The sequence below is a fragment of the Oreochromis niloticus genome, linkage group LG23, assembly GCF_001858045.2.
Source record: "Oreochromis niloticus isolate F11D_XX linkage group LG23, O_niloticus_UMD_NMBU, whole genome shotgun sequence".
NCBI lineage: Eukaryota > Metazoa > Chordata > Actinopteri > Cichliformes > Cichlidae > Oreochromis > Oreochromis niloticus.
The window spans coordinates 36,959,344-36,987,039 of NC_031986.2; the positions used below are offsets into that span (position 1 = coordinate 36,959,344).

At 39.4% G+C, this 27,696-nt stretch overlaps 2 protein-coding genes across 4 annotated transcripts; one reads left to right on the forward strand and one right to left on the reverse strand.

Annotated features, from left to right (window-relative positions):
* Positions 1–364: 364 nt before the first annotated feature.
* Positions 365–9,870, reverse strand: fbxl5 (F-box and leucine-rich repeat protein 5). The gene is made up of 11 exons (XM_019351669.2): positions 9,706–9,870; positions 8,809–9,024; positions 7,636–7,731; positions 7,223–7,418; positions 6,609–6,794; positions 6,391–6,516; positions 5,141–5,295; positions 4,951–5,033; positions 4,124–4,849; positions 2,725–2,873; positions 365–1,191 (listed from the first exon to the last, which is right to left on the reverse strand). Exons 1-11 carry the CDS (start codon positions 9,787–9,789, stop codon positions 1,115–1,117), a joined length of 2,094 nt encoding a protein of 697 aa, XP_019207214.1. The 5' UTR covers positions 9,790–9,870; the 3' UTR covers positions 365–1,114.
* A 1,049-nt stretch (positions 9,871–10,919) lies between these two features.
* Positions 10,920–27,144, forward strand: nek1 (NIMA-related kinase 1). Of its 3 annotated transcripts, XM_005478843.4 has the most exons (36): positions 10,920–11,055; positions 11,423–11,571; positions 11,659–11,755; positions 11,871–11,968; positions 12,072–12,155; positions 12,253–12,320; positions 12,796–12,882; positions 13,354–13,408; positions 13,699–13,899; positions 13,985–14,057; positions 14,395–14,513; positions 14,731–14,796; positions 15,117–15,176; positions 15,263–15,310; positions 15,735–15,815; positions 15,901–16,082; positions 16,170–16,289; positions 16,373–16,475; positions 16,812–16,898; positions 17,408–17,491; positions 17,596–17,673; positions 18,379–18,474; positions 18,577–18,777; positions 18,869–18,922; positions 19,019–19,259; positions 20,517–20,642; positions 20,785–20,961; positions 21,474–21,632; positions 21,721–21,826; positions 21,953–22,029; positions 22,119–22,336; positions 22,864–23,021; positions 23,306–23,655; positions 23,881–24,014; positions 25,033–25,165; positions 26,348–27,144. In XM_005478843.4, the coding sequence occupies exons 2-36, from the start codon at positions 11,455–11,457 to the stop codon at positions 26,359–26,361; spliced, it is 4,152 nt and encodes a 1,383-aa protein (XP_005478900.1). In that variant the 5' UTR covers positions 10,920–11,055; positions 11,423–11,454; the 3' UTR covers positions 26,362–27,144. The 3 variants fall into 3 exon arrangements, with proteins under 3 accessions (XP_005478900.1, XP_005478901.1, XP_025758592.1); XM_005478844.4 differs by lacking the exon at positions 16,812–16,898; XM_025902807.1 differs by lacking the exon at positions 14,731–14,796.
* The last annotated feature ends 552 nt before the right edge of the window (positions 27,145–27,696 follow it).

Below are 27,696 nucleotides of genomic sequence, written 5' to 3' on the forward strand. Positions count from 1 at the left end.
CTGCATGCTAAATATGCTTGGGCAAGATACTTAGCATCAAATGGAGTATGAATGTTAGATAGAAGCACTATCCTACTTGGTCACATTTCCAAACATTTTTGTTTTTTGTTAACACAATAACAATAACCACCTGCACAATTTCTAACTCCAAGATGTTTTTATTATTTTGTTGTGAATTTTCAACAGAAATCATGCAAGGCTTCTGAACAGGAAAATAAATTCTGCTGCAGTATCATAAATGATGCAGTACTCTAGCTGGCCAAATGCGCTGAAGACTTCTCCCAATATGCGCTTGACTATTTTTAACCCCGCTTTTCTATTTCTCTACAAACTCTTCAATCTTTCTCACAAGAACACTGGTCCATTTCTTTGCCCAATGGAGTGCATAAAGAAAAGTGAAAGCAAGAAACTCTTTCTGGACATTTAGTATCATAAATGTAAAAAAAAAGAAAAAAAGGGGGGGTTAAGGACTACACTGCAACATCAAGTACCAGTTCCTATGTCTGTGCATACTGTCGCTGTGCCAGCATCAGCAGTGAACTGAACATCAATGTACGGTAGCACAAGGCAGCGAAAAAGAGTCACATGTAGGGACCTAACCATCAACAATCTGAGTGCCATTTGGAGCAGTCAGCTTCACCCAAAACTCAGACCACTTCTTTGTTTCACCACACATCGTTATCAAATAAACGACAGCTAGATTCAATTTAACAACAAAGTTAACCCTACAGTCAATTAGCTATGCTGATTATGAGTTACAAAGTAAGGGGAGAAGCAGACTGGTGTAAATCTGTATCATTTTAGTGACAAAACAAACTTGGTTTAAACTACAGAAAACACTGAGTTCTAGGTGTTCATTTTTTTCTGGGTTTTTACTTTTTTTAAACCAAAAAGAACGAACCAGGATATTTGCAGACAGTTCAAATCCATTGTTACCCTTGTATATTTTCCTTTTAGACAGCATTATTTCCATGAAATATAGACCGAAAGATTTGGAGCAAAATTACAGTTTCATCAAGAAATATTTTTAAGTGACACAAAATACAGCAAATGGTATTCCCAGAATAAAGTGCAATTAAAAGGAGACATTTCAGAATAGCATTGTTTTGCTGAATCACTCTCCAGAGCGGCAGCAAGCTCTGAAACCACACTGCAGGTTCTGGCAGCCGCTGGCCGTGTCTGCATGGGGACCTGCAGAGAGACACCACACTGCGGTTATCTACTGACCTGCAACCCACATGACAAGTGAGAAACATCTGACACACACCCCAATAGAGCTGGGCGATAAAACGATAACGATATGTATTGCGAAATAACTTTTTCTCGATAGAAAAATTAAACTATTGCGATAGGCCTCATCTCTCTTGTCCTCTTAAAAAAAAAAAAGAAAGAAAAAAAAAAGAACAGCCAATCCAAATTAAGTAGCGCAGAGCCGAACCAATCACAGCCGCAGAGTCACGTCACGTGACTTGTTACGTACAGCACAAGCGCCAAGGCGCACATGTGTATTTGTTTTTGCAGCCGTGCAGCCCGGGTAATGAAGGAAATGAGTTTGCCGACTAGAGAAAAATCAACCGAGAGCGTGAGCGAAGGTTACCGAAGAAAAACAGATGATGGTTCCAATGCCGGAGAGCTTGTCGAACGGAAGGGCCACAGAAGTTCCGTAGTGTGAAGGTATTTCGGCTATTTCAAGTCTGACAAAAAACAGAGTAGCGCGCACTGTAAATTGTGCCGAAAGCAAGTCTGGAAATACAATAAAGCGGTGCATGCTCAATCTCTGACTGAAAGCGCTAATTCGTCATTCGGCTTTTGTCAGACTAAAGTAACTGTTAAAACTGTTTGAAAAGCTAAGCTATACAACAAGGAGAGATTGAGAATTTCCTTTTAGTTCTCAGTTTATTTGATATTGACAAAAGTTAGTCAATTTTGTCTGTTCTTCTGTAAAACAAACTAAGATTTATTTTTTTAGAATTAATATTTTGTTTCTAAGTGGAATTGACAATTTAGTAGTCTGTTTTGTTTGTTCTATTTTGAAACTTAAACGCTTTAGCGGCTGCCTTTTGTGTAGTTTGCAATATTTGCCTTTATTTATCTGAAACTGAAGTCTCATGTTCCTTAAGTACATCTACCCTGTTGAACTTATTATGGGAAATAAATATTTTAATTAAAACAAGCTGCTAATTATTTCACATTTTACTTGTGAGCAAAGGCACATTTAAATCTTACAAATATAGTTATTTGGCTTATATCGTGATATATATATGCATTTATATGCACGTGATATACTGCATTTCGTTGCCCTGTACCTGTGACATGTGCAATGACAATAAAGTTGAATTCTATTCTATTCTATCTATATCGTTATCGCCTGAAATGAAAAAAACATCGTGATATGAAAAAATCTTATATCGCCCAGCTCTACACCCCAATATCCACAACATTTAAATATTTTAATTATTTTATTAAATAATTCAACTTTGTGTCACATAAAGTTCTGACAGTAAGGGCATCAATGTATTGTAATGCCTACTTACCTCCCCCCTCAGCGGCATCGGTTACTTACACTAGGACACATGCTATGCGAGTGGGGTTATTAATGTTTGTATAGTTGCCACAAACTGTAACAGCACCGTGACATCTTATACAGTATAACATTAACACAGGCCTATTTCAAAACATTACTAGGTGAAGAGCATGCAGCATTTTAGGTTTAACTTGTGTTACCGTTGATGTTGTCACAATAATAGAAGTGCTCGTCATTGAGGGAAGGACAGGCCGACACCAGCTCCTGCAGCCCCACCTCAGTGATAAAGAGGCAGCCAGACAGGTTGAGATGCTCCAGCACAGGAAGCCCTCCACGCTGAGACAGAGCCCTGACACACAGTGCAATGCAACCTCATTACAGCTACAACAACATGCAGACCAACAGTGGGAACATCTAGATGAATGCAGATAATCCAGTCTTACCCTAATAAGAGCTGCACTGTATAATCTGAATTAGCTGATAGAAATGTTACCTTATATGCATTTTGAAAAGCACCTATGTCTTTGTCTTAATTCAGTATAGTGATGAGATGGCAATACGCTGGAATCCATGGCGGAATTCAAGAGCAAAAATAGAAGTATAGCTTCCAGGAGGAAAAACCTAAAAACTCAGTCTGGAGCAAAGTCATAAATGTTTTTTATGACGAGTGATTTTATGTCCTCTTGACCACTGATATTAAAGTTAATCTGTCTAATGCTTTAAAATGACTACATTTGAACTACTAGCTATTAGCAGTTTACTTTTCAGATGGCGCTGAATGTTTTTACCTTGTGAGTCAGTGAGAGTGTTTATCCCTGGACAATGACAAATGAGGAAATGACCACAAGGCATTTTTCTGGGTACTTTGGCAGGCGTTTATATTTCAACAACCAAGGTTTGAAGGGGCACTGTGGCTGGTCTCCAGTTTAAAATTTCACCAGCGCAATTTGACGAAATGCGGTTTTTACAGTTGTTCACAGTAACTCATTCATTCCACTGCGTCATATTAGTTTACTACCAAATCTTCAAAAAACCTACCTAAACTCAAGTCATTTTTATAGAGGGCCATAACTGCCAAACTAAATGTATATATTATTAAATTAATAAAAATAAAACAAAACAAATTTAGGCATTAATTAACTCCTAAAATGTGACATAAGTCACTTCTGTATTTGACTTAGTTTAAATATAAGTTTCATTACAAACTTATCTTTCATTAAAGTTGGGCTATTTTAATTTAATGTATCAGCTTTTCTTTGTATACAAAAGCCTGTTTATTTACTGGAAACAAACAGGAATTTGTTTTTACACCTGTATTCAATTTTTACGTTCCCTCATTTCTACCTAATTAAGGAAATAAGGGGCCCATCATTTAAAGTCACGTGATGAGGTCAGATTTCTGCCTATTGGTTGATCTAATTTGCCTATGTGTGTACAGTCAGGGGATTACTGGAGAGCTGAGTCCTGGGGTATGAAGTCAGTGGTTGTGTATACATTTTCTAAGTTTTGCCGTTTCTGTCCTCTGTACAGATACTAAAACATAAAATATATATGATGTGTTTTTAGTTTGTTTGAAAAAGATTGATGCATTAACTTTACCTCAGGCCCAAGTCAGTGACTTGATAACATCCAGACAGGCTGAGAAACCTCAGTGAGCGTTTCGTTTCTGATTGATCAGTCCTGTTTTCAGGCTGGAGACACTGCAGGCTCCCCATTGAGGAGCATTTAGTCCGAAATTCTGCAGTGCCGTTTCTGGTCATGCCTGACTCAGACCCAGTAAAAGTCCTGAGGGCCACGTCGCTTGTGCAGCAGGTGGAGTGACCGCAGAGCACTTCTGCAGACAAGGCGTACTGCTGATGCAAATATGAGGCATCTGAGCCAGTCCTGTGCCCCCGCCTCCTGCTCCTCCTGCAACAGCATGAACTTCCCATAAGTTGCGTCTCAACGAAGCTTTCCGCATCAGTGAGCGGCATCCCACCACGACGACTCCACTCTGCTGCGTCCTCAATATCAGCAAGGTCCAAAGGATCCAGGACCCATACTTGTGTGGGCGTGCAGGCGGCGCCCCAGCGGCCAGTCCCCTGCTTGAAAATTATGGCCTGCTTTCGTCCCACTGGATGCAGGTTTCTCTCATCAACAAGCGTGATGGGACCTGGGGAACTCTTAAGAAGCTTGGCTCGCTTGTCTGAGCGTTTGTCAATGCAGGTGGAAGACATGAGGTCACCCAGCCCAAAAGACAGTTTCTTCAAGGTGTGATCAGTGATTTTCTCACACCCTGACAAATCCAGGTGCTCCAGAGAGTGACAAGCTCCGAGAGATGACCAGCTAAAAGGGAAAGGATAGACTCAACATAAGTTTTCTGAGTTTTATGTACATCCGCTTTGTCATAAACAGTTAGCATTTCAGTATTCATTTTTAATACTAACCTGTCAAATGCAAAGTCTGTAACATCAGTCTGCGTCAGGTCTAGATGTGTAATATTGGGGCAGAAACTGAGGATTTGACGTACCTGGAAAGCAAAAACATTTATCTTACAACACAGCTCAACCAACGAGCTTTTTAAGCTTTGACATTGTGCTAGTACAACAGCAAAATAAAGGTTTGTGCTCTGCCTACCATTTTACTTGAGACTGTAGAGCTATATGCCAGAACAATGGACTTGACAGAAGGACCGACAGCTGGAAGAAGATTCTGGATAATCCCATTCAGGAGCCTCTTCTCCCGCTTAGCAGTGCTGATTGCAAGGGAGCCCTCAATTTGACCTGACACATCTGATGAAACATTGAACAACACGGGTGACATATTACAGAGCTTAAACTGGAGGTGGTATGACACATCTTTAGGCAACATTAGAGGTGTATCATACCATGATGACACATAAAGCATAGTCTGGGATCAAAAGCCGCAAAATACTTGAAAAGTAAATAGAGATACTGGCTTCACCACAGGAGGATGTGAACGAATGTGTGACGCCTTGTTTAAAACTCTTAGACACGTTTACATTTTTAATCAAGCTAGTTTTATTACCCAATATCAACAGGACAACCAGTCAGGAACTATAAAAGTAGAGGTCAAAAACAGACACTAAATGTCTTTAGGTATCACATTTAATGAAGACTTACCTTTTACACAGGCTGCATATAACCATAAACCTGTTTTACAGCCCTGTTCACACTGAACGTGTCACGTAGAACCAGTGCACCAAAACTGCTCGACCTGAGTAACTTACTTCTGTAAAACGACACACTGTTCATGTATTTACTGAAAGCTTTGCTGCCGCCGTGTCCACGTAGGGCATTAATTTGCTCGCAAACAAATGCAGTTTGCAGTAGTGGAAACAATCACATTTTTAAGCACTGGCTGCTGAACAGCAGACCAGCAATAGCTTTGGAGCATTCAGAGTTGATTTTTATGAGCCGTTTTCCTCATTTTCAATTTGTTCTTTTCCATTCACTGTGTTTTTCCAACATCAGTAGTCAGTTTTGGCTGGCTAATTTTATGGTGTTATTGAAAGCCAGTGAATTGTCAACGCTTTTGAAAGAGAATTGACAAGACACCCACAGATTGCAGTAGTTTATTTACCAGCCATTTTACTTAAACGGTGTGTTCAATGGGAACAGGGCTTAACATTACCAAGCATTTGTAAAAGTGGGGTTTTCTTTGTTTGTTTTTGTCACACATATCTTGCTAAATGTAGGCTGAATGGATAGGAATGACTGGGTAGGAAGCTATAATACAACAGTACATTCCAAATGATGCCTTTCTGGCAGCTTGTGTCTGAAACATTACATTAGTAATAGTTGCTTGTGCTTTAAATACCACTTAAATCGCTATGAGACAAGCCCTTTACTAAGACAAAACCTCACCAGACTCATCGACATCAGCGTCCTCATCCCATTCCTGATAGGCACGACCCTCGTTCTGCCGACTCTTCACCCACTCCTCATCTGGCTCCTGGTCGAGCTCCCCAGGGGGGCCATTATAATAATCACCTACATATCAGAGAGAAAAATATTAATTAGTTGTGCACCGCTACACACTTGAGTGGATTAAGTCTTCACCAGTACATAAAACTCGAGCGTACCTCTGGCCCAGCGCACAGGATAAAGGTGCCTCCACAAAGAGCCGGTCTTAGCTAGCTCTGACCAGGAGCTGCACACTTGACTGCAGCGACACAGATCTTCAGGGCCTAAATAATGGAACAGCCTCAGCATAATTTCCGTGGGGAGCTGGGAGATGTGGGTGGAGGAATTCCTGTTTTTTTCCAGTTCTGAGGAAGAGTATGGAATAGCTTTGCTCGTAAGTGTTCTCAAATACCAAAATGATGAAGTGCACCTTTTAGAAATGTCAACCACTTTCTAAGACAGAGTGTTCTTTCATGAAGCTGGTGACTTTAACAGTTAAAACATTGTCCCGGTAGTACAGAGGTCCGTTATCAAGGAGACATTTTTGACATTTTGCAGCAAGATACATGCAGGTATAAACAAGTTAGTCAAGCCTAAATTGATCAAATCATAAGAAATGCCTTAATGGACAGTCAAAATGTCTGCTGGACATGAGTTATCACATTGCATTAGATCTAAAAGACAACTGATTGATATGCTTATCTAAACGTGTGGTATATTGAACAGTGGGGTTACTTGACCAGTTATAATGTGCTTAAGTACGAAGCACCAGCTTAAATACATACTCACTCACCATAATCTGTCTTCTCGTGATCAGCGTATTTGAAGGCTTTCTGCAGCTCCTCCGCCTGGCTCCACAAACTGAAGCCCTTTAGCACCTCTGCGGCACTGTCCAATTGCTGTTGGTTGCAGTGCTGCGCTATCACTTGTTTCTTGATGTCCTTGAGCTCCTCATAGCTGAAGTACTGCATAAGCATAGGCTGAAACACCTGCAACGAATCTCCTCAGTTTACAAACAGCTTGCAACAGTTTAATTAACTGGGACACAAACAGACATGTTTTTATGATAACTTCCAGTGTATTTTTTTACCTTTTGTTGTTCAACATAAATTGGTTTTAATTGATGTCCCACACAATGGGTAATTAAAATATGTTTATATTAAAAAAAAAAAAAAAGAAAGGAAAAGAAATTTGAGCATCTTATACCTCCTCTTCCTCCTTCATGTGGGGCAGAAAGTCCTGTGTGAAAGCTTCTAGTCTCTCCTTCAGCTGCTGGGCATAGTTAAGCTGCTCATATTCACTCTAAAAACACACAACAATGATTAATTCATGGTCTGTGTCCAAATCACCCTTACTCAATCACTACTCCCTACATTGAGAAGTACATTTTGATTTTGCATCATCATTAATGGCTGTATTTTGCAATAATTGTTGTACATTAAAGTATTATTTTCTATTCAAAAATATTTTAATATCATTACTACAGGAGTTGATTTACTCAGGGTAATTTCTCAGGGTAAATATCATGAACTGTTTTTTAACACAAATGACAGGAATTCAATATAATCTAAATATTTAGGACACTATTGTTTTTCCCAGGAGACAGTTTTCCTTGGGACAGAAAGCAGGATTTCTCCTGAGAGCAAAAATAGAAAATGTTTTCTGATTTCCAAACTGGCAGCGGAAGTTCGGGTTTACACAATTGCATAATTCTAAAAAGGCCTTTATTTTTGTCTTTTATTTCTTGGGGTGGAGGTTTGCCCATGGCTTGACAGAACAATAACTCTTGTCTCTCGATAAGCAGATCACAAAAATAACCCTCCCTCTGTTCCAAGTAGTTCAACTTACTAACTTCATGCTTAATAACTTCATTCATCCTTTTTCTTCTTTTAAATATGAAACTGTAACACTAGAGAACTGTCACAAAAGTGGATATAACAAATAAATAACAGTATTATTCCACACTTAAAGGAAGTGTAGTATAATTAACATGCAGATTTCTCATGGCACAATGGGCCTTTAGGGACTGACTGCCCAAGTGTGTAAGTTAGCTAAAACTAATTCTCATTTATTATAACACTGGTAATTTTGCTTTGCATGTGAGTAAAACCGCTTTGAAGATGTGCCGGAAATTACATGTGTACATGAAAAATAACAACCCTTGATGTCTTTGTATGTACTATAATCTTTGCGTTGCTGACATGATACTTATTCTAATGACTGAGTGGTACCCAACAATTGAGCACTGTACTATATGTTTTTCCCCTTACCTAAAGCCAATGTTTTTCTGGTTAGCTATTTTTAAAGTTGCATCAAGTGAAATATAGGATCATAACATGACAATAAAATGTGTATTTTAAAATGCTAGTCGATCGTTACCTTAATACTATGAAGCCCTTTCTCAAAGAGGGACAACATCTCTGAAAGTTTGTTGTCAGAGTGTACATTGTACACCGTGCAGCAGCGCTGCTGCAGCAGCCCGATAATGTACTCGTTCTCAATTTGCTCATGCATCTTGAACTCCTTAAATGTGGCGCACAGGGACTGAAGAAATGAGCGGAAATCATTGTTGTTGGAGAAGTTGGTGTTGGACAGCTGTGGAAGAAGAATTATCAAATAAGATCTTTGCGTTATTTCTTACAAAATAAATCACCACATAAGATCCATGTGATCTATTTTAGCGTTTCAGTTGGTAGGATTAGACACAGTAACTGATACGTATATGTAAACATAGTGGCTGTATGCCAGAGAGTGTCAAATCATCAGTGTTGTAGCCGAGCTAGGGTTAGTGAAGCACACCCTTCGTGCATTAGCTGTTGCAGCTAAATGAGCTTACCCTAGCTTGTCTTGTTAAGACACTTCTTATTAATATATGCACCACCCTTTGTGAAAACATTAGAAACTCCAATGTGGCACTTAAAGCACGTTATATAAGCTATCTTGCAAGTTAGTTAGGCTAGTAAACAGAAAAGGCTTTTAGCTGCGGAGAGGAGTGGCTATAAAAACTTTATTAGGTTCAGTCGGTTAGGGTTTCACACTGCTGGAAACGTGAATACTACCACGTAACGCTGACCACAGATCAACCAAAGGGTCTCAGTGTAGTCGTCAGACAGTCATCCGACAGTTCATCTCCTTCGACTGACTCAATTCTTGCTGCTATTAAGCAAGCTAGCTAGCTAGCATGCTAGCAGGCGTTCGCTTCACCTTCGGACACAAACCGCCAAAAAATTGTTCGTAAATCTGCAAAATTAAGGAACGACAGTTATTTGTACACACCTTTTCGCAGTACAGGCCCACCAGCTGCTTCATTCGCCAGTGCGGGCCAGTAAAAACATCCACCTCGTCCGGAAAAGGAGCCATCTTCACTGGACCTCACTGCGTCATCTGCTCACAGCCTTCGATACAATCAAACAAGGAGGCGTGAGCTAGCCGCCCGCGTCACCGCGGCTTGTAAATCCAGTAAATGTGTTTAGGAATTTAGTCTAAATTTAAAAAAAATTAAATTAAATTAAATTAAACAGAATTTTACACTGGGATATATATTTTATGTTGTTAAATCGTTTGCGATATTACATAATTTGTTTGAAAGACGAATACCTTTGTGAATTTCATTTTGCTACGCATAAACAGCCAAATTCCTAAAAATATAAATACAGTATGCCATACTTATTTAAATATACAGTATGGTTTATATATGACTTTCAGGTTTTTGTCAGGTTTTTATGCGGCAGAGCCCACATAAAGTACAGAAGACCTAAATCACCAAAAATAAGACTGAAATAAATTAATCAGTAAATAAAGAATGTTACTAAATGCTATGAAAATAAGATTAAATTGGGGAAATTATTTCATTAAATGTCTGACCCACCATCCAAAGAGAAAGACTACTGCAATTGCTGCAGGAGCACTAAACTACTGTTTACCAAATAATTAAATTAAGTTCACACTGCAATAACTTATCCACCATGGTGGGTGTTTATGTTTTTCATTACCCAACTGTAATAATTAATTTAAGATAAGTCAATACCAATGGAAACAATAAACCTCGAAGCCTATCCATACTGAACACTTTTAACAGTAAATAAAAAAATGGAGAATTTTATAAATATTTTATAAATAAATAAATAGACAATTAGATAATAAATACAGAGGCAGCTTTTATATAATAAATATGATTTATAATTTATAATTTGAATCAATACTGTGGTCTTTCAGTTTGACAGTTACGGTACTCCATACAGGTATTACGAGGATAGTGTGTTACTAAGTTGAGCGAAGCTCTGTGGTTTAGATACATAATACGAAAATACTAGATGAAGTAACTAAAAAATAAATACATTTTAACTAAATTAATCGCCAAACGTTACACGTTCTCCATGCTTCTCAGTTGGTTTGCGGTTGCTATGGAAAATGTCCACAGCAACGGTGTCATTGGGGGCGGAAACTGGTAAGCGTCATCCACAATAACAGATGATGGACAGTCGTGTACACCAATTAATGTTCGGTCTTGGTACATCTGACCAATGAAAACGTACAAAAAAAATGTAGCCGTAGTTAGATAGAGAGTGCGAGGACAGTATCAAGTACCCGAACCTCTATGAGAAAGGCAGCGAGAAAAGACTAATGGTAAGGCACACACAAACGTATACGGCTACACAGTGAGCCGGTGATATTATATCAGCCAGAGTTTTGTGCATTCACAGGGTAAATATTTTATGACGCTTCCATCTTCTTCTAGCTTCTAAGTAACGGAAACGCTAGCTGTTTTGCTACCAGCTGTGTTGTGTCTTGCATCTCAGCATCACAGTCCGTCTCATTTTCTGTCTGACAGCGGTCCACAATGGAGCTAACATTACATTTCCAGGATGACGCACAATTGGCATTATTGAGACTACCAAATGTTTGCCTTTTATAAAACTGCTGTCACGGAACCCTCGATTAAAGCCTAATTACACCGAGCAATAGCATTAGCATGTTCTTGATGTCTTTGCAGATCCAGCATGTGGAGCCAGTCATTCCAATAACATGGACAAGTACGAAAAGGTGAAGAAAATTGGGGAAGGTTCATTTGGAAAGGCTATCCTGGTCAAATCCAAAGATGATGGACACCAATATGTCATCAAGGAGATTGGCATATCTGGAGTAAGCTTCTGTGCATATATTACACAAGCTTCGCATGTTGTTTTCAGCGTGCGCTTCATCTCGTTACCCTCTTCATTACTTTGACAGATGTCCAGCAAAGAGAGGCAGGAATCTCGGAAGGAAGTTGCTGTTCTTGCCAACATGAGTCATCCAAACATCGTCCAGTATAAGGAATCTTTTGAAGGTATTAATGCCATTCAAATAGCTCATCTGTTTATGTGAAGAAAATATTATCAAATGTGCACTGTGTGATAACTACATACTATAAGTTTTTTATTTTATTTGTACTTTAATCCCAGAGGGTGGCTGTCTGTATATTGTGATGGACTACTGCGAGGGTGGAGACCTATTCAAAAAGATCAACTCTCAGAAAGGGGTACTGTTCTCAGAAGAGCAAGTAAGCCAGCAACTACTCGAGGCAGTCACTGTGCAAACAGTATACACATATTGGGTTAAACTGATCACGATAAGTATGGTTTACTGTAGTCTCCCTTTTTGAGATCCTAGATTGGCTTGTGCAGATCTGCCTAGCGCTCAAGCATGTACACGATCGAAAAATTCTCCACAGAGACATAAAATCACAGGTATTGTTTCATAAATCACAAGACCTCCCTTTAAGTGATAAGTTGTTTGTTTGCATGTATTGGTTTATTTACATGTGTTCTCATAATGCTTGTGTAGAACATCTTTTTGACAAAAGATGGAACAGTTCAGCTTGGAGACTTTGGAATTGCAAGGGTGCTGAACAGGTATGCACACTGTTGTCTGAGTAGCCCTGCAGTTTTTCATTAAGCATAGATTTCAGACTAAAAGTTGAAGAACACTTTGCATTTCTGGTAATAAGACATTCTGTTTTACTACATTTAAAAAATATTATAGTTTATTTTGTTGAATTTGTGTTATCTGTACACTGCCCTTATTTTAGCCAATTTGTTAACTTGTTGTGTTTAAATTATTGTTTTGTTTTTAACTGTTGTTACACAAAAATATCTTTTGGTTAAAACAAATATGTCTGATCTTATAATGTATTACATGTTTTATGTATTTATAAATTTTATTCTGAGGGTCTTAAGTGCATTTATTATTGATGTTGATTTTTCTCCTTTTTTACAGCTGTTTTTGCTTTGATTTTTATGTTGTTGTTTATATTTTTGCACATTAGAAAGTGCCTATTTGAAATATTGAAGCTTTAATATTAAAATGTGCTATTTTTCTGTTTTTCAGCACTGTAGAACTGGCGAGAACTTGCATAGGAACACCATATTACCTGTCACCAGAGATCTGTGAAAATAAACCATACAATAACAAAAGGTACTTGGACTTCTGGAATATCGTACATTGGTGTCTAGTTGTCAAGCAAATTCAATAGTAATCAATGGGACAAGGTGTCTCCCCACTGAATCTTGAGTCTGCAGGATTAGGCGGTGGCTACAGTGTAATGTAAGGATATCACTTCTCCTTTTTACTGAGTAAACTTGCACGCTTACATCTACAGCAGGAAGCTGGTATTGATTTTTCTCCTTAGCTATTTTAAGTGTACATGCAATTTAACCTACTTTAGTTACAATCAGTGAAGTAAATTTAGCACAGTCTAAATGATCTGGAGTTTTCTTGTCAATAAAGTCTTGTTTTCATCTCAGTTTATAAAAGGAAAATAAAGGGCATGCACTTGACTGTTGATACCTTATTGAATGAATGATAAACTTAACCCAGAACTTATCCCTGCCTACCCATTTGTATGTTCTCGCCTCTCATTTTCCTTGCTTTTCCTTCCTGCTGCAGTGATATTTGGGCCCTAGGGTGTGTTCTGTATGAAATGTGCACTCTTAAGCATGCAGTAAGTATTCTGTGTGAGCTGTTTAATAATTATTGTACAGTATTGTAAGGTGTTTTATGCAGCATTTACTGCTCTCTCACATACTAATTTTGATCTCTTCCTTGTATATTCTATATGTATAACTGTAGTTAGATAATACACTGAAATTAATTTCCAGTATATTAATTCCTAATTAAATATCTAATCCAGTACAGTCCCCACATTAAGAATCCCTATATAGTTCAATTGTCTGCAGTAATTTCTATGCAGTGGTTACAGCTGTGTGTGCCTTTGCATTTGTTTATTCTCAGTTTGAGGCTGGCAACATGAAGAACTTGGTTCTTAAGATAATCCGCGGGTCATACCCTCCTGTGTCATGTCATTACTCCCAAGAACTGCGATCTCTCCTTGCACAGCTGTTTAAACGCAACCCCAGAGAGCGACCTTCAGTCAACAGCATACTGGACAAACCTTTCCTCTCCTGCAGGATTGAGAAGTTTCTCACACCACAGGTAGACTCTGCAGCTGATTGTTAATTGTTTGGGGGGTTTTCTTTGCAAAAAGTAGATTGCTCATTAAATTTCTTACTCATTTCAGATCATTGCTCAGGAATTTCGCCATACTTTTCTTCACAAGCAGCCTAAATTGGGTGTGGCACAGATGCCATCAGGTGAGCAAACTCATGATGAAGAAGACTACAAGGGGTCTGCCTTCTACAGCTGGTTTGTAGATTCAAGATTTAGTCAGCCACGAAGTCAGACACATATCAGTGGCATTATGGGGGACTATTACACCTTAAATCAAAACTGATAAATGAAAGATGCTGGACTTTTGCATCTGTCGTGCAATAATCTGCTCATTTCTTTTTGATTTTTATTATGTTGTGAAAATACACTGTTTATTTTGTGTGTGTGTGTGTAGGTGCGCACATTGGATGACTAAAATACAAATTTTGTTTGTTTTTGAGTTTTTCTTCTAAATTACTTCTGGATATCTCATAATACCAGCCTCAGCCCAGAAGATTACAAAACCAGCCGCCAAATACGGAGTGCCTTTAACTGTGAGGAAGGTCCCAGATGGAGCCAGAAAGCCTGCAGACAAGAAACCAGCTGGAAAACACAAACCGGTTAGTAGACTGTTATTGGTGATGACAAACTGGTAAGACCGATCTTTAGTCATGAAGTTTGTTTTGTTTGTTGGGGGGGCGGGTTTGCCTTCTTATGTCAGAAGCTGTATTTGTTGTCAATGCTTCTCCCATTTGTGTGTGTGTGTGTGAGTAAGTGTGTATTGGTACATCATGTTATGTTGGCTACCTCTGAAGCCCAGTGTCATATGTTGCTCAGGCCCCTCTCCCAGCAACCCCCCAGAGAAGAGTGAGTCAAGTGGAAGAAGAGAGGAAAAAACACGAGGTACACCTAGAGCCCCATATTATATTCTCTAATAGGCTCCCTCCTTTTTTCTCTCGCCATTCAATTACACGTGAAGGTCCCTTCTTATTAGCATTTTCAGTTTTGCTCCCTCTCATTGCGCTTGCTCCCCATCTTCACCCGTTGTCCGCTTCTGGCCCATTCGGAGTGCTCTGCCTGATTTAGCGTTCTCTTTTAACCAAACTTTTCCTCCTCGCCCACCTGACCTCTGACAGAGCAGTCCTGCTGGCTCTTTCCCTCGAGGCGGGTTTCTTTAAGATATCTATTTTGGGGTTTGAATGGTTTTTTTTCTCATTCTATAGGATAGCATCAGAAAGAAGAGGATGGAGATGATTGAGAAAGAAAGGAAACAGAGAGAGCAGGTGAGGATACTGTTTAGTTTCTATATCTCCATGCAAAAAATTTTTTATACCTTTCAAACTAAAGTCTTCTGATCTGTTTCTTTCAGATGTTTATGTTGAAAGCGGAGCAGATGAAGAGATATGAAAAGGAAAAGGTGAGTGATTAACTGAGCTCGGGTGTGTGGTTTTTATTTATTTTTTATTTCATTAGTGAAGGAAAGGGGATCTTTTTAGGACAAAGTAAAAAAAAAAAGTATTCAATATGAATTAATAGAACAGTTTGAGAACACTGAATGTATAGAAAATGATGGCTATAGCCACCATGAGCCTAACTCTTTGTATACTATCGTTTTAAGCTTCCTAGCTGTTGGCAACATTTTTATATGATGGAAATGATAAACTAACACATGAGTTCTCAAAGCGCAGCCTGCAGGTCAGTGGCAGCAGTAAAGGGGGGGGGATTTAGTCTGGATATTTTCTTTATCTTCTGCTAGGTGATTGATCTGAGCTCCACAGTGCATTCGTAGTCCACACAGTCTGTACAGCTCAACCTAAATCTGAACCTTTGATCTCTTACAGATCAATCGAATAAACCAAGCGAGAGAACAAGGCTGGAAGCATGTCTTGAGTTCTAGTGGAGGTAGCAGCCCAGAGAGAAAGGTAATGTATATTTATTCCGTTTTTGTCATATAAAGAGTTATGCCTTCGGCGAGGGTTGCGACATTGTTTTGTTCTCCGTACTCAGTGTTTTGTAGGAGGTGGAAAGAGAGGTGCACATGTTGCTGCTGTTCAGGGTTCTACTCCAGCTCCTCTCCCAGGTAAAAGCCCTTATGAACACTACCATGCAATCCTCGACCAAATGGCTAAACCGACGCCTAAAGATGTCAGCAGGAAGAGCTCCTCAGCTGGACCGTGCAGCCCCATTCGGTAAGGTTATTTTATTTTATTTTTTTTGGCTGTTTATGTGTGTTAAGTAGTATTTGTAATGACATTACCTGTTTATGTACCGATTAGTGTACCAGCTGCTGCAGGCCCAGTGCTTCCTAATGGCCCTGCTCGACGGCTAGACCCTGATGTAATCAAGAGAGAACTCCACAGGCTGCAGCATGTTTCCAAACAAGCCCATATTAGCAGGTCAGCTAGTCACGTAGCTGCGTTGTTGTTCTCAACGGTGTAAAAGTTGAGTAAGAATATTTATTACTGTGTTTTGTTTACAGGCAGCGCGGTCAAATGGCAGCTGAGCGAGCCTTTCAAGTTGAGGAGTTTTTGCAGCGGAGGAGGGAAGCTATGCTCAACAAAGCCCGCGCTGAAGGACAGCTGGTACATATTATAACTACTACTAAGTATATAGCCCCCATCATGAAAATACTGCATGATAACCCGTTACTATACTGGTGTCATTTATATGAACAGAAATAAAAACTGATATTGATATTAAGTAAGAAACGTTTTCAATCTAACAGCTTAATTAAGCTCTATTTCTGGCCTCAATATTGAATCAATTATAGACCTGTGACTGCAAATCACACTGAGAATCAAACAACTGCCTGCGAATGTTTTTATCCTTTTCTATTATTTTTGTTTTACACTTAATCTTGTGGCAGCTAGCTGTTAGGGCCCGTGTCCTAAAGTGTGGTTAAATTAAATGGTAAACAGGGTACTCGGCAAAACCTGGCAGCAATCTATGGAGGCCGGGCTGGTGGTGTTCGGTGCGGGAGGTCTAAACCCAACAAAGAAGAGGAGGTAGGAGGCCAAGGCCTGAACGCCCAGCCTCACACTTCACCTTACTCACAGCACGTCTGGCTTGGCACGTTTCACACGTCTGCACAAAGCTCCCTTTGACCCGCCCACAGTTCAACCCAGCAGCTCAAACTCATTGCCACTCCTTGTGCAATGTGTGGTGTTCCATTATCCCAGTTATGGCTGCTGTCTCATTTCAAATAACCACCTGAGTTTTGAGTTTGGTCATAAATGTTTTGCTCTGAATGGATACATCTTCATTGCTGATTGTAAATTTGTGTTGTGTTGTCTTTTGTTTTGGGGGTTTTTTTTCTTCTTTTTTTGTTATTTTTATCTAAATGGCTGATGCCTTTCTGTATAACATTTTTTTATGTATAAGTCCCAACAAAGCATGTTCTTTTTTTTGTTGTTGTTGTTTTTGTTTTGTTTGTATGTCTGCTAACATCAGTACTGTACTCTCTGCCATGTGTGTGTGTTCATTCAGTATTTAACATTTCTGTATTTGTTCTCAGGAGTACTTGGCAAGGCTCAGACAGATCCGCTTGCAGAACTTCAATGAGCGCCAGCAGATCAAAGCTCGACTAAGAGGAGAGAAGGTACATTACTCCACTGCTCACAGGGTGCCAATAATGAAGGTGGTTTTCAGTTTTTGCTAACATTTTGTCTGCTGGGTGTTGATGTTGCTTCTTGTGTGTTTCAGTATGACAGCGATGGTTCTGACAGCCAGGAGTCCAGTGAGGAGGCCGAGCTCAGGAGAAAGAAGATAGAGGCTTTAAAAGTGAGTCTAGAAGGGGCAAAAAGCAATTGCATTTTCCAATATCCGATGTTTATCTGATAACCTTATTTGCAGAGATGTTAACAATGATTAAATTGACAGCAAGAGGAAGATGATGTAAGTCCTCTTCCTTTTTCTGCTCTGCCTGTGACTTGTTGCTGTAAAGAGGCTTAAAGTCATGGGTTTTGTTTTGTCCTGAAACAGCACAGGAAAATATAAAAAAACACTGTCATCAGAGATGACATTGGATTTTGTACAGCCCTATTTGATTATTGCTACAGTCTCTAAAATCCATGGCTCAGAGTAACCAAACATGTGAGATTTCACAAAACAGAGATCAAAAAATGCTTTATTAAGCAAAAATAGTCACTAACCCTAAACCTCGAAACAACCACCCAGTGGGTCGCCAGGATCAATGTTTTCTCCTGAACTAATGTTTAGAAACTAAACTACTTCAAGCAAAATATGAAAATGGGACCATCGGTAATTCCCAAGTCAACTGATAATAAACAAAACTGCAAAAGACAAAGGTCTGTACTGGTGGAGGAGAGATGACCCTCTCGATTAGTGTGCATGCAGTTTAGCCTTCCCAGTCAATTGTAACTGGAGGAAAAAGGGAGGACAGAGGTTAATATGATCAAAAAATAATAGACAGAAATAATGTGTAACATTTATCAAAGCGTGTCATTGTTTTGTTCTGTTTTGCAGGCACAAGCTAATGCCCGTGCGGCTCTTCTGAAAGAGCAGCTAGAGAAGAAGAGGAGAGAAGCATATGAAAGAGAAAAAAGGGCATGGGAGGACCATGTAAGTGTTTGTTTTTGCTTCATCCCTAGCTTGTCTTAGTGTGACCTTACTGGTGCATTAGTTGAAGTATAAGCTAACTTTGCATATTGACTGTTATGGAAGCTTGCAGCTCGAGGGGTCAAAGGTGGCATGGCGGGAGCAAATATAGTGGCCTCAGAAGCAGTATCGTCTACCTCTGATAGTCCTCTTCCACAGCCAGGCCCCTCTCAGCCAGAACCAGCTGCCAAAACTCCAGCCCTGCCTACACCCAAACCCTCCACCCCAGCTATATCCATGACTGCTGCCTTGAAGAACGTTGGAGCAGTCAGTATATAACTGATGTATAACACCGTCTCCCACAGTACTTTAGGATATTTATTTATTAGCTGCATGGATTTGGCATTTTGTTTTACAGACTACGCCACTGAAGGAGAGCTTGCCTGAACCAGAGTCTGCAACCATGATCCAGGTGAGGTGATTAGTTGTTAAAATGTATGAAATCAAATAACAACGCCATTTGTTCTAATGAAAAAAGTACTGTTATGCAATCACTTCTGTGTAACAGAGTGAGAAGAAGCAGATTCTGCGCAGACTTAACCAGAACCTTAAAGCTCAAAGCCCAGTGGAGGAGGTGGAGGAGTCTCCTTCGGCCCCAGCGGAATCAAGTCCTGCTCCAACCCAAAACCAGTCTGATACAGACAAGCGCCCCTCTTCCAATGGAGACCGGAAGAAGTGGGAAGCAGCAGAGCTACCTGTACTTCCCGTGGCTCAGCAAACTTTAGAGGAAACGTGTGCCACAGCAAGCAGTGAGTTGAGTCTAACTAGAGATGGATTAAGAGGATTACAGTATGTTTTTTGGGTTTTGGGGGGTTTTTTTTGGTGTGCCGTGCCCTGACAAACAGAGAGAAGTCTCACAACTTCATAACACGACTGGGCAGTTTTTTTTTTTTTTTTTGAAAGCCCCAATTTGAACATACTGTAACAGAGCCAAAGCTTAAAAACTGCATGTATAGAATCACCAGTCAAATGTGATTAACAGCCAAAAAAAGGTTTGTATTCCTCTGAAAAATAAAGTTTATAAAACTCTTTACCCCCAAACGTCTAATACACATATACAAAGTTACATGACTCTATCATCTTTGCCATTTAGTGAGTGTATTTACCATTTCATTCTTTTAATTTTAACCAAATTTAAAAATGAAATTGCCCTTTTTAGCCTGTATGAATAAAAGTTAATACCTGTCTGAAACCATGATGTCAATCTTCAGATCAAGCTAGAAATCGTGGCATAAACAGACTCTGACCTAAATTTTGACGGGAACATTAAGCAAGTTACAAAGTTGGCCTACAACCACATTTAAAATCAAAATAAAGGATTTCTGTCTAAAGCAAACCAGCAGGTTAGATTACTATAACAATGACATTATAAGTCAAAAAATCAATGAGACAGTTACAGCTCATGCAACATGCTAACACTAAAGAAATTGGATTACTCCTATCCTTAAATCCATCACTGGCTTCCTTTGTGTCAAAGGATAGACTTTAAAATCCTTGTACTGCTTTACAAAGCACCAAATGGGCCTACTTAGATTTCACATTTATTCATACCTCATGAAACATCCAGACTTTTAAGGCAATTAGGACCAGGTTTACTCTCTATTGCTGGAATCACAACAAAATAACAAATGCAGCTTTCAGTTTTTCAGCTCCTCAGTTTTAGAGCAAATGTCTTGACTTGATGTCAGCTAAAACTGCTGCTCCATTTAAATCAGTGCTAAACTTTACTGTTTGAGGGGCCTACCAGTAAAATCACATCTGTAACCTCCTAACCTTTGATTTGCTTTAATCTCATCTTTTGTTTGTTTGTGATTATGCTCCTTGCTACATTTCACATTATCATCGTGTTGTGTTTTTCATATAGTTTATTTCTGCAAAGAATTGCCTTGTATCTAAACAGATCAATTGAAATATATTATAATTCTTCAGCTGATTTCTATTCAGGATCTGTTGGTTTCTCTACTAAAGAGCAGGTTTGCCAAATTTCCCTTCTGTTATCTCATTAGCCACTTCAGCATCTCCAGAAGCTAGGCCATCCTCTGGTGGTGACAGGAAGAAGTGGGAGGCAGGAGTTCCACTTGTCCTCTCTGCAGCTCAGCAAACTCTAGAGGATACATCCCTCATGACCATTGGTAAGTCCTTTCCCCCTGAGTCAGAACAAGCGCACAGCTTTCCCTATAACTGCTCTCTGAGTATTACACCCTCTGTCTCTCTCTATTTCTGTTTTTGGTTTGTTTGTTTGTTGTTTTGTTTTGTTTTGTTTTTTTGTCTCAGAGCAAACAGCAGGCGAAGTTATACAGATGGCTGTGCTACAGGAAGATGCTCCCAGGAAGATGTGGGGAGCAAGTCCAGACTCTCAGGTGCTGAAGGTACTTAAGGAGGCAGAACTTCAGCCACTCACCCAACCACTGGAGACTCTCACCATATGTGAGGACGAGTCTTCTAGTCCTGGTTAGTCTTACTTACAGTTTCTCACCTCATGATGATTTTAATTTTTTTTATTTTTTTTTTGAGTCTCAACATAAAACGAATTAAATTAGCTACTGGGCTCATGTTTTGTCTTTCTTTTTTTTTCCTGAGTTAATGTAATCACAGAAACTGCAACAGGTCATGTAACACTATAAAAAAAAAAAAATCATGTTTATTTTTGTTTTTGTTTTTTTATATTTCTAACAATTTGACTAAATTAGGCCAAAAACTTTGCTCGGTATTGCAGGAATAGTTTTGATGTGAAATTTAGAGAATATTTGCCTGTATCTGTCCCAATGTTGCAGATTTATTTGTTTATTTTTGAGACGTTACATAAATAGTGAGTTAAAGTAGAAAAGTACTGCAAGAGCTTGTCTAAAAATACATGGAGAGATGAAGAATCCCGTAATGTTTAAATTGTTCTTATTTGGTCCTGCTTTAAATAATGAACATGTGCTTATCATGTATTGTTATTGTCTCTTGGTTTCTTTCAGTTAAATTAAACCAGATGACAGCAGAAGCTGGCATTGTGAAGATACCTAAAGAAGTGTCTGAGAGTCCTGTAGCTGCAGATGTGGCCTCACATCAAGAAATCGGCATGGCTGCTGCAATAGAGAGCCCAACACTGCCACCCAGCGTTACTGAGACTCAGGGTTAGTACCTGATATTGATCCGATCCGATTAAAATTTTATTTTTGTTGTTTTTCCCAGCTAAATCCAGTGATGCTTAAATTCCTTTAGATCCAGCAGACTTGGAGTCGGTGTTTTTAGAGGAAACCCCTAAACAGGCCTCACATCCTCCAAACAGTGTGCAGCAAGCTTGGGAGCAGGAAAGCCAACAGCAAATGTGAGTGTTAAATGAAATCAAAATGAAAATTAAGCCTTTTTTATTATGATTTAAAACTCCTTTAAATAAATAAATGTACAAAGGCAACATGCATGTCTGTGAAGCTAAGCTGGATTTCTTCTACAGGCCAGCAGAGGGCAGTACAAGACCAGCAGGCAACAAAGAGGCTGAGAAGAGTGCAGAGAAAGCTCCTGAGCCATCAGGTGAGATCAATGTGTAGTGAGCCAAGATGACTTTTTTTCAGGGTAATTATTGTCTTAATTAAAACTGCCCCCATTTTTCCTCTCTACAGGTTTAGCCCAGCATGAGGAGCCCTTATTTATGAAACTGTGTTCCCCGGCCCACCGACGCACTGCCGCCCTCGCTATCCTCTCAGCCCAGTCCTCCATGGATGAATCATCCTCCTCTCTGGCCTCTCGCTCACGCTCTGTCTCACCTCTACGCTCCAAACACCAGAATGCACTCCTCATTGGTCTTTCTACAGGCATGTTTGATGCCAACAACCCCAAGGTGATTACTGGCAGAATATTACACTTTTTTTTTGTGTGTGGACGTTGTGTTCCATAATAAAGGGAAATTCTAAAGGTAATTATCTTAAGTATTAAACCCAGGACATTGTTAGCTGTAAGAGTGATCAGGTGTTTCAGGACATTTATCTGTTCTCCCTGGTGTGATGTAAAGGCTTGTGCAGTATTTTGGGTAGGATTTTAGTCTTCTTTATTAATGAGAAGGCTGAAATGAATCCATTAATCTCGCAATCTGAACCTGCGCTGAGTCTTATATTACAGGACGAGCATCCATCAACCATTATCTTTCACGACCTTCATCAGGGACAATGAGATCTGCAGAGCTCAACATTTTTAATATGCATATAAAAATGGCTACATAGAATAGGATCTTGTCACAGAGTCATGTCCTATTCTGGCCCCTTCTTTGCATATTAAGCCCTTGTTTATTGTGTCGTATAAATTCCACTTGCAGTTGTCTTAGTCAAACACTCAGAATACTCTGTCACTGTGTTTGGTTTGTGCCGGCAGATGCTGCGGACATGCTCTCTACCAGACCTGAGTCGACTCTTCAGCTCTCAGCAGGACGTTGCAGTGACTGGTGAGGCTAACATTGCTCCAGACAACAACCTGGAAATTGAGGACCTGGATGAGGCAGGAAAAGATGATGACCAGTCTGAGACAGAGGAGTAAGAAATGCATGAAATCTAAAAACATCCTAAGACATTATCTGGACCAGCTGTTTCATTTTTGGCATGATGGATTAATTGGGTTGGGTTTTAATTTTTCCATAGGAATTATCAGAAATACCAAGTACTCTAATTAAAGACAACGACCTGTGTCTGTAAACTATATAAAGACGGGTAGTTGTTACAATGACAACTATTGCAAGCAGCTTTATATTTAAGGTAATGACCCTTTAATATTAGAGAGAAAACTATTGTTTTCTAAGAAACCTTGTTCTGTTTCTTAGTGCTTATGAAGATGAAGATCTGCGTGACATCAGGGCATCCATGGAGAGACTGCTGCAAGAGGAGGTTGGAGCTGGTGACTTTAATGGAAACCCTCCTGAGAGCGGAGACCAGGAGCTTTTCAACAGGATCGCAGCCGAAATCGATCAGGACAACAATCAGATGGCGGTAGACGATGACGACGATGAAGATGAGGAGGACGAGGAGGAAGATGATGAAGGCGATGAGGAGGAGGAGGAGGAATGCTCAAATGGAAGTCCGGCTGATGAGGAGGCAGGGGAGTTGCTTACCAATGGTGTGGGAGAGGAGAACCACAGTAATAACAGGCAGCTCAATGAAGAATGGCATTCGGGTAAGGACATCACAGAGACTCAGACTTTTCTGTCTATTTTACTCAGGTAATGTTTTAAAGCAACCTAACTCTAGTTTTTACATTTAGCTTGTTTTATGTTTGAAACTAATTAAGACCTTTAATATAATCTTTAATTAATATTCTAATTCCTTCAGCACCCTCATAGTTTTCGAGACCAAAAGTTTGAGATTTTTATATGAAGTGATTGGTTCTGCTCCACAACAGATGGCAGCGGAGAGGAGCAGGGCGGAGAGACTGAGCATCATGACAGCATCTTCAGCCGTCTGGAAGAGCTTCGGTTCAACCTGGAGCAGCAGATGGGTTTTGAGAAGTTCATTGAGGCCTACAATAAGATTAAGGTATGAAATATTCATTATTTCTCTTTGAAATCTGGAGTTTGTTCATAAAACCCACAGTTAAAGTGACAATACAAGCCAAAATCAAATTTACATATTTTTAATTTTTCCTCTGGACCGCTGTGCTATATCTGGAGTGTTTTTGTACGAGCTGCCCAGTTTTGGAGATTTCAGCTGTCTGCTTTAATACTGCAGCTCAGCTTATAGGGGATATAATTAAGGTCTGTATCTTTTGCATAGTGATGCTGTTGGCATGTGTAGTTCTTTAGAAGGAAAATGGCTTGTGAGTGAAACCGCTGAGAGCAAGATTTGAAGATTATGTTCATGACAAAGCGCATCTTCTCCAGTGTGGACAGCGGTCTAAGCAGCTACTCTTGTGGGGAGTTGGGGGAGGTGCGTATATTACATATCTCTAGCATGTCCTGGTCTGCCCGAGGTCTCCCAGTGTGAAAAACACCTCACCTAAGAGGAGCGAGATGCTCAAACCTTTTCAGCAGACTCATTTTGGCTCTACTTTTCCTGCATCCAAATGAAAGATCAGACATGGTCTCCCTCCATGAATTGTCACGTTATCATTTTGCATGCCTGAGTGATCCAAGGAGCTTTGTTGTTGGGAGAAATTTGCCCCAATAATATAACTATAGAACATAGCTGGTAGTGTCTCCCAAGGAAAAATTGTTCCTGGGTATGGCCACAATAAGTAATATTCAAAATCGACCCGATTCAAGAAACCCCACCCTGGAGCCAGCCAAGGGGAATGTGCTCCTTCATACATGGAGGCCAGACTTTATGGGATAAGGTTCAGCCCAAGTGATCCGCATGGGCCCAGCATCCACTGGAGGAACCATTGGTGTCTTATTGGTGGATTGGACTGCAGTCAAGGGTGGTGGTTTAGTCTCTCTCTGCATTAACTGATTCTCCAAAATAATGCAGTCATATGTAAAACATATACATCTGTACTGTCCTTTTAAGTGTTACATCACACGACTGATTGAAGAGACTTGTTGTTTTTATGCTCAAGGCCATACATGAAGATGAAGACGAGAATATTGACCTGGGCTCCAGTTTGGTCCTAAGCATTCTGGGAACTGAGCACCAGCATCTGTATCCCAACATCCTTCATCTAGTGATGGCAGATGGCGCTTATCAAGAAGGTGAGTGACAGTTTTATCGTATTGTCATTTTCAGTGTCTCTGACTTAAATAAATAACATTTAAAATGATATTCTTTAATGTTTTTACATGACACACAATAAAAGAGTTCAAATTAGTTTTTCACTTGGACCTGGTTCATTTTATATATTTTTTTCTTTTATATAATTTTTAATTTTCACACCGTTTTCCTTCTGAGCCACAAACATCCGAGTAGGTTTCTTTTCATTGTTCTAGTCAGCGACAGCATCAGCATCGTGTCAAAATCCTGTCCTCTTTTCTCACATTGTTGCAGCTTCACCAAGTCGTGAAGAGACTGAGCAGATGTGAAAGACACCCTTAACTCTGTTTTCTTTGTCGTGCTCTGTGCTGAGCGTGTCGTCGGACTTGGGGGGGCCACAGCAGAAATAGAAAGCAGTGAATCCCTCAGGATGGGAGCAGACTTCAGATATATTTTCTAATTGAACATCTTTGTTTGATAGTTCGTTCGTTTTCTATTTTTACTGTCTTCTGAAGTAGAGATGGATGATGCAAATGTCAGATATCTCCCCTGAGGACTCGTCTCAAGATCTGTTATCTTATGGCTTACATCCACACAGTGGTGGATATAATTATATATTTTTGAAGCAGCAATCAGAGAGCAAACTGTGGTAAGGCAGCATAGTCTATTAATTGTTCCAAAATCTCAAGTTCTTCTTTTTTTTTTCCCCTCCCTTTGGCTCTTCTTCATTCCTAAGAGGGCAGATTTTCTTAATATTGTCATCTCATACTGCGTTTCAAACTTTGGGAGGGGCAGCATATGAAAACAATTTAAAAAGAGAGAAGCTTAATAAGCTTGTTTTAGACAGTAGATAAACTGATGAACTGCAACAGATCCAAATATGGGACCAATACAGATTATTTTGAACTGTGAATCATGCAAGGATAATTTAATAAATTTATAGAATGAAACTTTGAAGCAAAAATCAGTATAAGAGGTCTCACATTGGCAGAGATTCTGTAAAAGTTTATAAAACCGTACCTCTCCATGGCTGCCAGTGACTTGGTGAGGTTAAATGTTTGGTTCTGTTGTTCATTATAACAATGCTGTCATTGTCTCTCGCCTCCTCTGTCGTTTACTTTTAGGAGTAATGGTCCAACTGCTTTGTTGAATTGTCGTGATTTTCTTTGTTGTCTTTCTTTTAGATAACGATGAGTAATGTTTTGTGCAATGGAGCTGCTGGCAGCTTTGACAATCTGCTAGCAATCTGATGTCTTCCTGTGACGCACACGATCGGCAGAAGGATCTATGCATGAAGTGTCCCAGCCTCACATCTAACAGTGTTTCAGGCACACTTGCATGATGTATAACTACTACACTCAAGACTGTACTTCATACTTTGACTATCAGCACCTGACACTCTTTTCTAACCAGTGTTCTTTCAAAAGTGCATTATGGAAAAAGACATGTGTTGTTGTTAACCAAAGTTTACTGCAAAATTAAGTAAATGTTTCGTCCACATCTGTGAGTGAAAGACGCACATGGGTTGTCACGATTAAGAGCATAGACTTTGTTGTGTCTAACATTGTTGTTGGTTCAGTCGGACTCTTTGGTGGGTGAAGATCTGGTCCTCTCAGGTGCTCTCTTTCTGTCCCACCCTCAACCACAGCTTCAGAACTTTAACCAGGTCAGGATTTTATTCAAAACCAGTTCAGCCTCTTTTTCTTATGATTGTTGTCACCAAATAAAAAGTTAAATAATATGTAAGGCATTTTCCATGTTTCGTACTGCTTCGATTAATTCAAGTAAAGTTAAGCATTTTTGTGAGTGAGACTGTTGTATATGTTGCCAAGGAACTGTAGCAAGACTGTGGTTGGTGTGACGAGTGGAGCAGGTCAGAGTTGTACTGATGATATAACTAGTCATATCGACGCTAACAGTAAATCATGTTTGTTTCTAAATTTAAATACTGCAAAACTTTATATGAAATAAAAACCTTTTTTAAAGAAGTTGAAGAGTTATTCTATTTCTTTCTCCATTTCCACAAAGAAGGGTTTAGACAGCAGACATCAAGGCTTGTGATTTAACTACCTCACAATTCATTTATTTATTTATTTATTTTACAGGTTGAGTTAGGTTGTTTTAAAGCATTAACAAATTAATTTTTGAAATCTGGTAAAAACGACTTATTCGAAATCTGGTGACATCTTTGGCCACAAGGTGGCAGCATTTTAGCAAAAGGTTCCACCCAACCAACATAGATTACATTCTTTGCTAGAAATTATGTATTGCTACCCCAAAAGACAACTTTTAATTCATCTATTGCTTGTGTATGCTTGCCACAAACTAAGTTAGCTAATTATGGCTATAACATGTTACCTGACCTCATTTTAACTTCAGTTGTTAACTCTGCTACAAAATACACATCTTGGATGTAACATCATAGCTTTTGTTTCTTCATATTTTGTTAGTAGTTTTAATTAATTGAAACGGCTGTAAACAGCTTTCAAATTATTCCTAAAGGCGGTTTTTGTAATTATGTTGTGCAGATAGG

Coding starts and splice junctions, on each gene's coding strand:
- nek1 (XM_005478843.4), top strand. CDS start 11,455: ATGGACAAGTACGAAAAGGTGAAGAAAATTGGGGAAGGTTCATTTGGA. Junction 20,643..20,784: donor TACATCCCTCATGACCATTG/GTAAGTCCTTTC, acceptor TTTTTGTCTCAG/AGCAAACAGCAGGCGAAGTT. Junction 21,633..21,720: donor CAGCGTTACTGAGACTCAGG/GTTAGTACCTGA, acceptor AAATTCCTTTAG/ATCCAGCAGACTTGGAGTCG.
- fbxl5 (XM_019351669.2), bottom strand. CDS start 9,789: ATGGCTCCTTTTCCGGACGAGGTGGATGTTTTTACTGGCCCGCACTGG. Junction 9,025..9,705: donor TGGGCCTGTACTGCGAAAAG/GTGTGTACAAAT, acceptor CTTCTTCCACAG/CTGTCCAACACCAACTTCTC. Junction 7,419..7,635: donor ACATGAAGGAGGAAGAGGAG/GTATAAGATGCT, acceptor GATTCGTTGCAG/GTGTTTCAGCCTATGCTTAT.